General features: G+C 54.7%; 1 protein-coding gene across 2 annotated transcripts in view; it reads right to left on the reverse strand.

Annotated features, from left to right (window-relative positions):
- Positions 1 to 408: 408 nt before the first annotated feature.
- The window catches only part of Tbc1d22a (TBC1 domain family member 22A), a 334236-nt gene continuing 319699 nt past the window's right edge, over positions 409 to 14945 (reverse strand). For both annotated transcript variants that reach the window (XM_026394283.2, XM_026394282.2), the window contains exon 13: positions 409 to 8088. In XM_026394283.2, coding sequence (XP_026250068.2) covers positions 7960 to 8088 — 129 coding nt within the window. In that variant the 3' untranslated portion in view covers positions 409 to 7959. The remainder of the gene's footprint in view (positions 8089 to 14945) is intronic.

The raw sequence follows: 14945 nt of genomic DNA on the forward strand, positions 1-14945 counted from the left end.
GTGCCTGCCTACCTGGTCCTCCGAGGGAAGAGTTCCTGCATCCCACCTGCCCCTGCCCCTGCCCCGCAGGCCTCCTGGCTGAGGGGCATGCCCACCACAGCCAGGCTCACCTGGCCTCCTGAGCTTTTCAGTCCCAGTTCTCCTCAGCAGGCTTCCTGGCGTGTGGCTTGTGACATGTATGCTGGACTGCCTCTGCCTCCATCTAAGATGTCATACTCTGTTGACAAGCCCCGCCCCCACTTCTTTTTGTCTTAAAATAGAACCCACCCCAGTCAGGGTCACTAAGCCCCATGCCGGGACACAGGTCTTAATGAACTGGAAAGTCTGTGCTGGAGGACTGCTCCCTGGAGCTCCATCCAGCCCAAGAGGGCAGGCGGCGGCCGGGCGGCCCTCCCACCCGCCCGCCTCACCTGGCTGACAACGTAGGCAGAGGCTGCCCCACAGCCCCGTGACAGCCAGCCTGGGAGCCTTGTCGATGCTCAGCCTACAGACTTGATGGAAAAAATGAAGAGAACCAAAGGGCAGCAACCCCCACACTCCAGGCCCAGGCTGGGCAAGGGCCAAGGTCGCAGGGGACATGGGGGTCTCCCCTGGTGTTACACGGCGTGGGTTAGACAAGTGCACCATGGCAGCCATCGTGCAAACTTGGTGCTCTGTCTGTCTGTCCTGCCCATCCCAGCCCCTGGCAACCGCTGGTCTTTGACTACCGTTTTGCTTTTTCCAGAATGTCACTTAGGGAATCCCAAGTGGAGCCCTCCAGACTGCCCTCTCCCGCTCAGCAACATGCCTGTGACCTTCCTCTGTGCCTGTTGGTGGCTTCATGGCCATCTCCCCTTAATGCTGAAAAGGATTCCCACACATGGCTGTGCCACCGTTTGTTTACCCACTTACCGCAGGTCGGCGGGTGGTGTCCGAGCGGGGGCCATTGTGAATAAACATTAATCGGCAGGCTTCTGTGGGCTCAGAAGCCTTCAGATCAGCTGGGTCGAGTATCCAGGAGCAGGACGGAGCCCCCTAAACCTGGGAGAAGCTCCAAGCCGTCTCCCAGGGTGGCCGCACCATGTGCCTGCCGCTCCGCGTCCCCGCCAGTGCTCGGGCGCTCAGTGTCCTGGACCTGTCACCCTAACAAGGCGTAGGGCATCTCACTGCTGCTCCAATTACCATTCTCCAAACACCTGTCACCGAGCAGCTCTTGATATGCTCCTTCCCCATCCCTACAACCACTTCCATGAGGTGTCTGTTCAGGTCTCAAGCCCATTTTTAAATGGGGCTTCTCGTTTTCTTACTGTTGGGATTGAACGTTCCTGGTATAGTTTACGTAGCGGTTCTCTATTGCTCAAGCCTTTTGCAATTATTTCCTCCCAGTCCTTGGCTACTTCTTGTTTTCTTGCTGCTTTTGGTTTTTATGATCTCTGCATTATCTATAGTTTTGCCTTCCTCTTAATTTTTTTCCCCTTGGGAACTGTCTGTTATTCAGCAAACATTTATCTGACTCCAACAGTAGATGGGTGCTGGTTCTGAGCGCCAGAGGCAGCCAACCTGAGGAACAGGCCCAGTTTCCTGCCCACCTGAGGGTTACGCTGCTGGTCTTTTCTAAAATGCAACTTCTGCTCTGGCCAGTCTTTTCCATTATTTGTGTTTCATTTACAATCCAATGGCATCTGTTTCTGTATCGTTATTTGAATCAAATCATCTTATTTTTTAACCTGTTCCCCAGGGGTCCACTGCTTTCTGCAGAAGCCCTGATGCGGCTACACTTGTGGACAGGCCAGCACACTTCCTGGTGGCTCGGGGGTTTGCTCACCTGTGCAGGCTGTGCCACACCTAGGCAGGCCATGCCAGGGAGGTTCTCTGAGCATCGGAAGCACTTTCCCTGTCCTGGCCGATGCTTTCCAAGTGGGGTCTGGAGGTCGCGTGTGTTTTCAGTCACACTGTCTTCTGGTCAGTGTCCCTTATATTTCTTTTCCTTCAAAAATCTTTTGTTGTGTCTCTTTTCAACAGTATGCCCTATTTTATTGGTTTTCAAAACTATATAACATACTCTTTTGAACAGGTAATCAACATTTCCTATGTGACCATACTTTTCCTTGCTCTTTTCTACTCCCTGTCCTCTCAGTTTTGACATTCTCTTCCTTTCTCTTCTCTTGGCAGTAATACACCATTTCTGTCATTTAAAAAGTTATCTTTAAATTATTGTATCATTTCTTAAACTTCTACTGACTTTCCACAGTAAACCAGAGGAGTAGGTCTTCCTCTCTCTGTGAGACACTATGGGTTGGAGACAGGGGTAAGTTATCTGGTAGCAGTGACTGAAAAATCCCACTTCCAAAAATCCATAAGAGAAAGTATTCAAATGTAGCTATTTGTCACGGTCACATTTGCAACAGTAAAAAAAAAAAAATCCACTTGATGCATAAGGGAATAAACAAATTATGCTAATCCATGCAGCTGAATATCATGCAGTCATTAAAATCATGTTTTTGAGGAATTTTAATGATAGGAGATGCTTCTGATGTTAACATAACAAGATGTCCTGCACGGTTTCTGTCTGGGCTGCAGCCAGAGGAAAGGAGGAAGGGGAGGCGATGCCTCAAGGCGGCTGCAAGAGGCCAGGCGTGCGTCTGAGCAGGGGGAGGGCGGAGAACCAACCTGCCCACAGATTGACCAAGTCCAACCACTGCAAGTGCTGGAGAGGTGAGAGGCCCCCAGATCCTACCCTGCTGTTGGAACCTGACCAGGAGAAACTGCTTTGCCAGAGGGTCTCCATCCCCGAGCACAGCGGGTCCCCCAACATGGCTCGGCAGTCCCACTTCGGGTGAAGAGCATCCTGACCCTGGCACATGCCTGCCTGTAGGAGATGTGCACACCAGTGTTCAGAGCAGCGTTATTTAGTTGCCACAACCAGAAAAAGGCTGTGTCCTCTGACAGCAAAATGCATAAACCATCCCACACTCACATGATGCAGAACCTCGCAGCAATAGCAAAGAAAACACAATGTCACCAGAAGGGTTGGGCAGAAAAGGTGTTCATGAAACAGCTTGTGCTGTGCGATTCCCCTGGCACTACATTTAAAGGCAGGCAACACTGAACTGTGGTTGGAAGTCAGGCTGGTGCTTTGGGGAAGAGAGCAGGGGCTACGGGATCTAAGGTGTTCTGTCTCAAGTTACGTGGGCGTCTGCCTTGGGATAATCCACAAAGTGCTGAATCTGGGTCATGTCCTCTTCTGATATATTTGCAACAAATTTGGGGGAAAAAACACAGCCAAAAGGAGGGTATATTGGCATTTCATTGCTACATAACAAATGATCACAAACACAGTCCTGGACCTCACAGTTGCTAATTGATGGAGCCGGACATCTTGTCGTGCGTTTTTCCCGTTTAACTGTTAGTATTGTAAACATGCTATTCATCATTTGGGGTTTTTTTTTTGTTGTTGTTGTTGTTTGTTTGTTTTTTGTAAACCGCCCATTTTCTGTGCCCATTTTTATTCATTTCCAATAGCTGTACCTACTAAGGAATTCAAAGGTCTCACCTCAGTTGCAAATGTCTGTCCAGACAGTGGTTTACCAGGAACCTGTTTACGGAGGTTCTCTGGTGTCCTTGCAGTTGCTCCTATAGTGCACCTACAGATATTTATTGGCAATGTTATACACTGTTTTTGCCACTGGCATCATGTTTAGAGAGCCTTTGCCATGCCCAGTTATAATAGTTGCCTACTTTGACTATTTTGGTGGGGACTTAGATTTTATACTTAAATCACTTTGTATAGAATTTACTAGGGGATGTGATTGATTTTCCCTAAAATAATAACCAGTGTACGTGCACAGGTTCACTGCTGGGCTCTCCCTTCTGTCCCGTGAGGCGATGTGGGACTCTGTGCCATGTTGTGTGGTACCCTGCTATTTAAACTGCAACAGCTCTAAAGTACAGTTTGGAATCAGGCAGTGTGACCTTCCTGGCTCTGTTCTTTTGTTCATGACTGCCTTGACTACCTGGGGTTTTCTGTTCTGCATGAATTTTGGGATTTTTTTCTATCTCAATGAAAAACAAAATTGGCATTTTGATTGCATTGATTCTACGGATCACTTTGAGTGGAATGGATATCTTAACAATTGTCGTTTGTCCAATCCATGAACATGGGATGTCTTTCCATTTATTTTTGCCTTCTTCAATTTCTTTCAGCAATGCTTTATAGTTTTCAGTTAACAGATCCTTTACCTTTGTGGTTAGATTTATTGCAACTTTATTTTTGCAGCTGGTGTAAATGGGATCGTATGGAAAATGTTACTGATTTTTCAGTATGATTTTGTATTCTATGACTGAATTCATTTATCAGTTTTAATTCTGTGTGTGTGTGCTGTTTGTATAACCTGTCATGTTGTTGGCAAAAAGGGACAATTTAACTTCTGCCTTCCCCATGTGGATGCCTTTCATGTTTTCCCTTGCTTGACTGCTCTAGAGAGAACTTGCAGTGTCATGTCAAGTACAGTGGTCAAAGTGGGCGTCCTGTCCTGTCCCTGGCCTCAGAGAAAAGGGTTCCAACTTTCCACACTGAGCACACCGTTGGCTGTGGGCGTCTCACAGGGCCTTTGCTGCGCGAGGTACATTCATTCAATAGCATGTACTTTGATTCAATTTTTCATCATATAGTGAATTTTGTCAAATGACATGTTCATGTGGGGTCTGTCCTCCGTTCCATTAACTAATGGGGTGCATATTCACTGACATGCCTGTGGTGAATCATCCTCCCATCCCAGGAAGAGATCCTGCTTGATCATGAGCCCTTGAATGTGCTGTGCTTTTTTTTTTTTTTTTTTTTTTTGTCTTGCTAGTATTTTGATGAGGATTTTTGCATTTTTGCTCATCAAGGATACTGGCTTTTGATTTATTCTCTTGTAATGTCCTTATCCAGTTTTGGTATCAGGGTAATTTAATGTTGGCCTGGTTAAAAAAAAAAGCTTGGAAGCCTTCCCTCTTCTTTGACTTTTTGGAAGAGTTTGAGGATTGGTGTTAGTGTCAGTTCTTTTTGGTGAAGCCACCTGGTTCTGGACTCTTCTTGGATGGGAGACTTTCTAATCAGCCTTAATTGCGGTGGCCTGAAGGTTCAGTCACGGAGGTGGCTTCGTGTACTCACTCTGCCATCTCTGGAGGAGGACCTCCCAACCAGGGGCTGCAGGATGGGTCTGAAGAGGCCTCCAGGCTGAATAGGGCAGATCTGAGCAAATGGCCCTCTGGGGCTCAGTGCTTCCCTGGAGGGAGTCCAGAGCTGGGGATGAGAGGGCAGCCTGTGCGGGCAGCAGAGGCCCGAGGGAAGGGTACACCTCAGTTGTCTGCCTTGAGGAAGCTCCCCTGAACCCCAGGCTGAGAGCTGACCTGCTGGGGCGAGGGACTGGCACCCAGCTGCAGCCCAGGGTGGGCGGCACCTGGAGGCTTGACTCTGAGCAGCCTGAGATGGCCTTTCTGCAGCTCGTCCCCATGTCCTAAAGGGAGTCGGTCTGCTCAGCCCAATCAACTTGCTCAGCCCAATCAACTTGCCCTCTCCCCAGTCGTCCTTCTGTAACCCACATCACTCAAACAACTTAGGACTCTCCCCTCCCAACAAGGCTGCCCTGGCCAGGGTCTGGCTGCCCCAGGGTTACCTCTGGCCCTTCACAAACAACAGCAGAGCCAGCAGGCCAGGTCTCATCTGTGGGTCAGTCTCTGTTCTGTAGACCACATGGGCCCCACCGGGTCTAGGCCTGTGGCCCACCCTCAGCTTGGCCCACTTGGTCACAGGGTGAAGGAATAAGAATCACCAGCCCACCCACGAGGGCAGGACCACAGCCCATGCCCAGGCAGCAAGCAGCAAGAGATGGCAGAAAGCCAAGTGCTTCTGTGGGAGGATCCCAAATGTGGGGGGTGCAGACATGGGTACCCAGAGAGGCGTGGGGGCCTCAAGGACTCCTAAGAAACCGGGGCTCATCAGGGCTGTTTCAGTGATGCAGGGAGGGGCAGGGTGTGTGTGTATGCCCAGGGAGTTCCCAGGTTGGGAGGGATGGCCAGATCCTGTAGTGCCCACTAGCAGACCTTTCACAAAGCCCAAGGGGCTGGCCTGGACCCTGACACTGTACTAGCTCCTGTCCCCCAGCAGTGCAGAGAGTCCTGCTACACCACCTTTCAAGTGTACATTCCTCCCCCAAGGTCTCATGGGTGTCACCGAGTTCACAGAGCTCATGGGCCCAACATGGGTCCTGGCATCAAAGCATAGTGCTAGGTCAGGGCCCCTACTGGAAAAGCGAGTCCTCAAATCCCAGGCTGTGCCATAGGCTGCACTTGGCATCTTTATTCCTTGTTTCAAGCACAGCACATTCCAGACACCCCGGAACAGTTCAGCACACCTGCTCAGCATCAGGACTATCACCAGGCCCCTCACACCCAGCGTTTCATACATGAAATACAGACAGGACAGAATTTGACTTCAAGCACCCTTCCCCTTTGAAAAATAACCTGCCACGAAAGGCAGGTTTTTTGTGTGCCCAGCTCTCTGGTTGTGCAGAGCTCTGTGCTACAGAAGGGGAAAGTGCAGGGTGGGTTCTGGCTGAGTAAGATGGGCTCCCCACAGCCACAGGGATGGTTCTTCCTGTAACTGGACAGCCCTCCCCTGCCCCTGCAAGAGGAGCAGGTAGAAGAGGCCCCTTGAAGCTGGCCTGGGAGGACCCTGATCCTGTGGAAATGGCCTCCATCAGGTCCAGGACTAACTGGCCCCTCAGCTCAGTACTGTGTGCTAATTTCCAAGATGATTTTAACAGAAGCAGGAAGATACGCACGTCACACGTCTGGATTCCCACAGCCTCTAGGCAGTGGCCAGGCACATAGGCAGGGGCACTGCTGCCCCTAAAGGAGGGACAGGTCTGAGAAGTAGGCAATCACGGGTTGCTGAGGGTAGGGCCCTGTCCTGGCTCAGGGTGAGGGAGGCTGAGGCTGCCCCCTCCCCGTGGCTCAGTGCCCCAGGGGGTGTCCTTGTCACCTGGAGGATGTGTGGAGGCAAGTCCTGAGAGCGTGGTGCAGCAGACAGCCCCAGCAGAGCCCAGGAGCGGTCAGCACAGCGAGCAGTCAAGCCCACTCACCGCAGACCAGGGAAGCACAGCAGAGCTGCTGGGAGCCCAGGAGACCCTGAGAAGCTCCGCCCACTAAGCCCAGGCAGCTTGGAAGAGGGCCCCACGCAAGGCCTGGGTTACAGGCCAGTTTGTCCTGCTCTGAGAAGAGACCCCACCCCCAGGGGCTACTGGACAGGGACATCACAGGATCGGGGACGGTGGGGGGGGGGGCGTCTCTTTTGAAGATTAAACACGAAAATTAAGGCAATTGAGAGAGGCCTCGCTCTGCCCCACGGCCCCCCCGGGGTTCCAATGCCTGACATCAGCTTCCAGCCAAGCTCAAACCAAGAAAGGAAACACCCCAGGGTGAAGGGCTGCAGCCCAGACACGGCTGGCTGTCAGAGGCTCTGTGCTCGCAGAGATCCAGCTGACGCAAGGTCCTGCTCAGCATCTTGTCCATATTTTATTCTCTTTCACTCAACAGAATAGAACTTTTGCATCATGAAGCAGGTCTGAGATGGCTGCCCCTTCCTCCGCCTGGCTCCTGGACAGCAGGCCTAAGAGGGTGCCTCTTGGCTGCCAGGTTGGGGTTCCAGGGTGGACGTTTGGCAAGGACACTCCAGGGACAGGGTGAGGGGGACTCCTGACCCATCTTTGGCCCCTAAAGCGGGGACCCTCCCTTAGCTCTCTTTGGTATCTCATAAAACTGGGGCTGCCCCACCCCTCAGCCCTAGACGCCTGGGCCCACCCTGGCAAGTCGCCTGTAGGAGGGGCTGCTCCCCAAGGCAGTGCTTGGCCAGCGCCTGCTCAAAGGGGCCTTCAGCTGGCCGGGCAAGGAGAGGACGCTGCCCGCACAGTGAGGCCACTGTCACTGGCGCGAGGCTCACTTCTTGTAGTGATTGGGAGCATCTGCAAAGACGAACTTGAGGCGGTAGGCCTCAGCCAGCAGTAGGCTCATGTCCTCGTCACCCCAGCGGGCGGTGGGCAGGTTCTGGAGGAAGAGAAGCAGCTCCTGTGGGGAGAGACAGGCAGGTCAGAGGAGGGCGGCAGGGGCTGCAGGTCAGGGCCCGAGCAAGGGCAGCCACCAGTGGCTGCAAGGTGGGCACAGGGAACTGCAGAAGCCTCCCATCCACACCCACCCTCCACGCCCGCAGTCCTCTCCTGCTCACTCGCAGCTTGTCCTGCAAGAGGCTGCTGAGCTGCACCTGCCCACTCTTCACAGCAGCGGGCCATTGACCTAATCCCACAAAGCCCCAGGGAGGCAGACATCGGCACGCCCAGGGGCACACTGTGTTCCAGAGGCCTGGGGGCAGGTGAGCGTCTGAGAGGTAGCGCTCAGGCAGAACTGGAGCACACATGCGCAGGGACCACAGGGTGGAGCCAGGAGCATGACAGGACCACCCGGCCCTCCCCTCCACAGCTGCCCTGTGCAAAAGAAAGTGAATCAGGTGTGTGGAGGCACCGGGTGTCAGCAAGGCCAGCTGCATCCCCAGGTCCAGCTGAGCCGCTTAGACAGTGCCACCTCTGAGCCCTGCTAGCTCCTCTGTGCAGACAGGGACCACACGTATGGGCCACTGCAGCACCTCAGCACCAGGCATGCACATGCGGGGCACACACGGGGCACACAAGGGCACACACATGGGCACACTGCACACTCAGCAGTGCCTGTCACTGCCCCTCATTTGGTCCTTCTGGCTTCCAGGAAGCAGGAGCTCTGCTCTGAGTCCCCCATATTGGAGCCCCTTCTGCTAGCCTCACACTCCAGGCCAGCAGTGAGCCATGTCTCAGCCTGGACAAGCTGTGGAGATAGTCACACAACCACAGGACACAAAGGAAATGTCTCCAGAGCTCAGAGTTTAGAGGCCAGGATGCAGACACTGGTGACAGACACGGTGACCTCCTAACCAGAACTATGGCTGAGACTCAGCCCACCCCCACCATGCACCCACAGCGCAGCCCCTCCTGCAGCCCACAGCCCACGTCCAGAGCATCTGTGACCTCACTAAGGACACGCTGGATTTCAAGGGACTGTGATACCTAGTATGGCTCGGCAGGAGTGGGGCTCCGAGGGCTGTGTAGCCAGGTCAGCTTCCTGGACTGGGGTCTCAAAAGAGGTCCAGGCCAGGCTCCTCCCCGTGAGGCCAGGAGGACTTCCAGAGGGAGGTACTCCACTGTCTGATGGCCCTGCTGAACCCGGTCCTAGAGAGTGTCCACCCGAGGCCCTTGGGGCCACCTGCTCCTCCCCAGCCCAAACAGAAGCAGGATGGAAGTGAGGAAGACAGTGAGGCGCCATGGTGCTGGCACAGCCCCTTCCCAGCTCCTGGCAGGTGACAAATGACAAAGGGGGCAGCTGGTTCAGGCTGCCAACACCATCTGTCAATAAAAGGTTCAGCCCAGCGAGGCTCATGCCCAACCTGAGGTAGCCTCTGGGGCCCTGCAAGGTTGGCACAGGGCAGATGCTGCAGCCACTGGCTGGCCGGGAAGTGCACCCCCTGCCTTCTGTGTGGTCCCCGTCAACGGTATGTGCCCCAGACCCTTGTTCTCCTTTAGAAGTGAGGCTGGCGCTATCTCTTCACGGGCAAGATCAAGACAAGCCGAGCTGTCCTGGTGCAGGGCCTGGCACAGTCCCAGCTGCCCTTGTGACCACCCACCACTGGCCCCATCCTGGGTGAAGTAGGGCCCTGGCTGTCCCTGAGCAGTCTCACACCATGAGGGCTACATGCTAGGACACTCTTCTAATTGTCGTTTTGCTATGGCTGGGTGCCAATTCCCCCCATTTCCTTTGCATTTTGGATACTTTCTATGGGCCTTTAAATTGAATTCACAGAGCAAATTTCACCGGCAATATGTCCTCAGGGACACATCAACATCAATCTGCTGTCTTTCACCATTAGATGCAACTTACACGGATGCCAATCCGATTCCGAGCAGGTCATAAATAAATACCTTTGGTTTTATTTTTAATCCACTTCGCTCCGTATTATCATGACCTCGCTACTCGCAAGGTGAGAAGCAGTGCCCTCCCATCACGGCGGCTTACCCACTCCACTGCACACTCAATTTCAGAATCTAATTTAGTCCCCCAGGTTCGCTGGATGGAGGGAGAATAGAAACGCCCGGTTCCTCACGGCCTGTGATGCTAAGGAAGGAAAAATCTATCCGGGTGACCTTTACAGCAGGCAGAGAACACAAACACACCCTTAAATACAGATCTCCTTTAAAAGGCTTGTCTTATTTATGCGCCAGGCAGCGGCATCTCCAATCTGGGTAACATGGCACATTTATTAGCCCTGCGCTATTCTGCATTACCCACCTCATGCAGGTAGCGGGTCCATAACTCACAGAGCCACTGCCTGCGCATGTGACGAGGCTGCAGCTCGCCCTGGACCACCCTGTGGGGAATCCTCCAGGGGCCTGGTCCAAAGACTGCAGGTGGCACTTTCCGGTCAATTCTTCTCCATAATCAACACCGACCCCCTTGGTGGCTGTCAATGTTCAGGGAAGGCTTTGCTCCCACCTGTGATGCTGAAGGAAAACAAGGCAGGCCGGCCCTGCAGCCGCTTCCCAGCCTGTCTGTGTCCGAGGGACTTGGTAAAGAGCAAATGATGTTTACGGCTTTGGCTCTTTGCTGCCAAAAGGATTTTATTTGTCCAGAGTCAAACTCGTCACAGCGCCATCTACACCATGTGATCACCTCGGCACACAGGCCCTTTCAGGAAGGACAACGTGGTGACGCGGGTTCTGTAAGCACGGGCAGCGGCAGGATGGGCGGAGATCACAGATGAGACACCAGTGGGCACCACCCAAGCCCCAGCTCCACACCAGACAGCTCCCCACAGTCACGGCCTCCGTGAGCTCACCTGTTGCAGAGGACACGCTTCCTCCACTGTATCGACAGGCCCCTGTGTCCCTATGCCGCCCAAATGGCATGAGGCGCTGGGTGGAGGTCAGCGAACATCACAGAAAGGTGAACATAGTGCCCTAGGTACCACCAAGGGCCAACTGGGCACCCACTGGCTGGTGCACAAGGACCAGGATGCAAACTCACCCTGCACAAGCCACACGCCCTGGGCAGGTCCCTCACTGGCTGTGCCTCAGTTGGTTACCTGTAAAAGGGGTGACGAGAGCCCCCCTTGGGCTGCGCAATGGGGCTCCTATCATGAAATCAGCACGTGACCACTAGTGGTGCATGCGCCACCGTGGCAGGCAGGAGCCATGGCAGCTGCAAGCTTCCAACCAACCACCGTCCACAGAGGATGCCGAGCCACCCAGCAAACAGGGTCTCACTGTGCAGAGCACTGAGGAGGCAGGGACAGCATCCTGCTCTCCCACAGAAGCGCCTGGACATGGCAGGGAGGAGGCAAATGTCTGGGGGAGGAGACGCCATTACAGGTGGTGACTGGGCTGGGGCTGCCACACTGCCCATGCACCCACACTGCACCTGTAACTCCTGGGAGGACACACTAAGAGATGTGGAGGACAGTGTCCTTTGACCCCTTTGGACTAGACCTTCAAATTCCAACCTCAGATGCTAAATAAGCCATATTAACTTTAAAATATTCCCAAATAACTGACTTGGGCATCACTTGCTGAGCACATAAAACAAGAGGCCCACCCTCATCCTCCCCGCACAGCGCGGGGATAACCCATGCCAGCTGTCAGGGCAGGGTGTGCATGGCCCAGGGGCACAGGATCAGTCCATGGGAGGCCTGATACCCCCACAGCCTGTGATGTGCCCTCGTGTGCAACAACCCCCACAACCCTTCCGTGTGGATGAGTGACCCGGGCCACCTGGAAGGGGACACTGCCCACTAGGCCTATAGGTCTAGGCACACACCCCTTCCTACACTGAAGTTAAAAGGTCCCCTTCCTGTAAAAACTGTGACCATGTGGCCCTGGGCCAAGAGGAAGCTGACCTTCCCACTGAAGGAGAGGTGTTCTCAGGACACCCAGTCCCCATGACTGAGACCTTCTGGGACTCCAGGTAAGACACATGGGAACAGCAACAGAAAAGGGGATCAGAGGGTAGAGATTCAGTCCCTGGGGCGTGCCCAGGCCTCACTGTGGTTGAGTGCAGGAGGCCAAAGGCCAGTGCCAGTCCTCAGGTGGAACCATAGGCAGGGCCCAGCACTGCACCTTCCAGAGGGACCCCACGTGAGGGCTGAACAGAGACACCACTCCAAGTTTTGGCAGCTGCGAGATCCTCCAGGGACAGGTACTGGCACAACACAGAGCTACCGGGCAGCCAGCCGTGTCGGTCACAAAGGGGCTTCCAGTGCCACAGTCGGCCAGGCTCCGCACAGGCTCTCAGGCACAGGAAGCAACTCTGGCTCTGCTCCCCAGGGAGCACCTGTGGACAGGAGCATGCCATGGATACCGCAGCATGCTGCCTCTCCTGTGGCCACACAGACCCACAGGCCTGCACCTGCACAAAACACTCGAAATCACCAAGAGCTGAAGGGTAGTTACTGCCCATCATGGCCGGGGGGAACGTGGGGATTTTCTTTCATGAGCCCACATTCTGATCTTTTAAAAGTACACACACATTTGTTCACTAGAAATGATTAGAGAGAGAAGCAGAGGGCCTGCTCTGAGTCAGAGGTGGCCCGGCTCTGGTGCAGCCAGGGGTGTCCAGCCCAGGAAACTCCTGCAATAGTCTCTGCCCAGTCACGGGGCAGTAATAGTGGAACAGAGAGGAAGTCGTGGCATGGGAGTCGCTGCTGGGCAGGTGGACTGGCTCCACTCCAGCCCAGCCCCATCCTTCAGCAAACAGGGTGCAAGGCCCAGGCCCTCTGTGCCAGACCTTCTTCATACAGAGTGTGGGTTTGCGACTCACTGGGTGGCCGCTCAGATGGAGGCCACCTGTGTCCAACACACGGTGTAGCAGTTAGGCAGCGCTGCCTGCAGGAGAAATCGACAGGAAGAACAGACAGTTCCTAGTGCCTGAGGCAAAACCAAGTGTGGGGCTGGCTGGCCACAGGGTGCTCGGCCTCCAGGTCTCTGGCCATGGCCGGGGGGCTGCTGAGCATCTCCAACAGGCGGGGGAAGAGATGAGATGTAGGGTCCGTGCAGCCCCACCCGATGTTGAACATTTAATGTGAATGCAAGAGGGTGGAGATTCTCTTCAGTGACTTCATGTCGACTGTAGGGTCAGATGATGGCATTGGATGTGCTGGGTCCAAGCAAATATTTTGTTGGAGTCAATTACACCTGCTTTTCGTTTTGTTTCCGCATTTCTAAGTGGCTCCCGTGATACTTTGCACTTTCAAAGTGATGCTGCTCTCAGTGACGCTGACACGCACAGCCTACACGCCCCGGTCCTTGTGTAGGGGGAAAGCCCGCAGGCGCCCGGACAGGGAAGGGCCAGGCAGCAGAGGCCCCATTGGCCATCCTGCTCCTTGAACACAGCAGAAAACAACCAGAGGTCTGCTCAAAGGCCACTGGAGTCAGTATACAAATCGCCTGCACCCAGGAATGAATGAGCTAACCATGACGGGCGTCAGGGCTCCTTGCTCGTGGGCAGGCAGGAGCTTAATTCACTCTGCGCCCTATGCCCTGCGCCCGGCACCCCTGTGCAGCCCCCACAGTCAGGCTGCACAGGTCTCCTGTGTTCCTCTGAGGTGGCCACTTGTCAGGGGGGTGGAGTCTCCAGCTCCAGGACCCTTCCCTGGGACTCAGTAACCAGCAGAGCAACCTCAGTGCCCAGGAGGCATGTCTTGTGCCATGAACAGCATCTTACAGCAGGAGCTGTGGCACCCCTTACCTTAGACTGGGCCAGGATCCACCGAGGCCAGCAGTCCTGAGGCCACTTCCTGTACCCCTCCCTCCTGTCCCTCTGGGTTCCCCGCAGGAGTCAAGAGTGTAACTCTGACAGTTGATTTCTTTGACAATCCAGTTATTAGTTTGAAATCTTGTCAAGTTCTGGACCAAACCAGGGCTAAAAATAGCATCACAGTGACAGGCAGCGGGGGCTGGATAGCACAGCCAGAGCTGGCCATCCCGTGGGCTGACGGCCCTTGGAGGGTGAAAACAGGTGACCTCTCGACAGAGCAGTCTTCCGAGGAGGGCCTGATGGCACAAGGACACACTGTCCTTGTGATTAATTTTGTATTTTTGCCAAAAGAAGACCTCTGGAGCTCAAAACCAGCTCGGCACGCAGCGGCCCACAAGCTGGTGCGGCTGAGGGCCTTTGATCAACACAGTGCTGCCGATCCTCGCTCGGCGATTAGCGTCTGTTTCATCCTGAGCAGGCGGCCTGCATTGTGGACCCAGGCCAGGGACGCTGTGGCCATGTTGTCCCCAGGCACCAATCAGGAGGGTGGTGAGGCTGCAGGGAAGGAGAGTTTGGCGCTTATCTATAAAGCAGCAGGCTCCGCAGCCCTGGCACCTGAACCTGGGCACACGGCTCACAGAAGCCACCACTCCCCAGGCTGAACCAGACACGTTGGCCACACTGCCTGCAGGCAGCGCAGGGGCAGGACCAGGCTTCCCAAGGGCTCAGGAGGGTCAGCCCCACACCCTGCTGGACCTGTGTAGGGACCTACAGCATCTGTCCTGAGAGCCTCACCTGGTGGCCTGTGGCCTCACTCTGGTCCTCCCATGACCCAGGGGCCCTTGCACCAACCTCTGGTGGACCTGGAACCTTGGCCCTGCAGCCACTCCTCTCTGGCTCACCTTCATCACTCTGGCCACCTTTCCCGGCCTCCTTGGCAGCCCCGGCCTGTGAGGCCCCGGGTGCTGAGGTACCCAGGGCCTCTCCTCTCCTCTGTACCTCTGGGACACTGCTGGTGTCCCCACTTCCACATCTCTGCCCGGCAACCAGCTCCCCAAATCCCAGCCCTGCAGGTCCTGTGGCTGCCTCTGGCCTGC

Source organism: Urocitellus parryii, chromosome 5, assembly GCF_045843805.1.
Source record: "Urocitellus parryii isolate mUroPar1 chromosome 5, mUroPar1.hap1, whole genome shotgun sequence".
NCBI classification, from domain to species: Eukaryota; Metazoa; Chordata; class Mammalia; order Rodentia; family Sciuridae; genus Urocitellus; species Urocitellus parryii.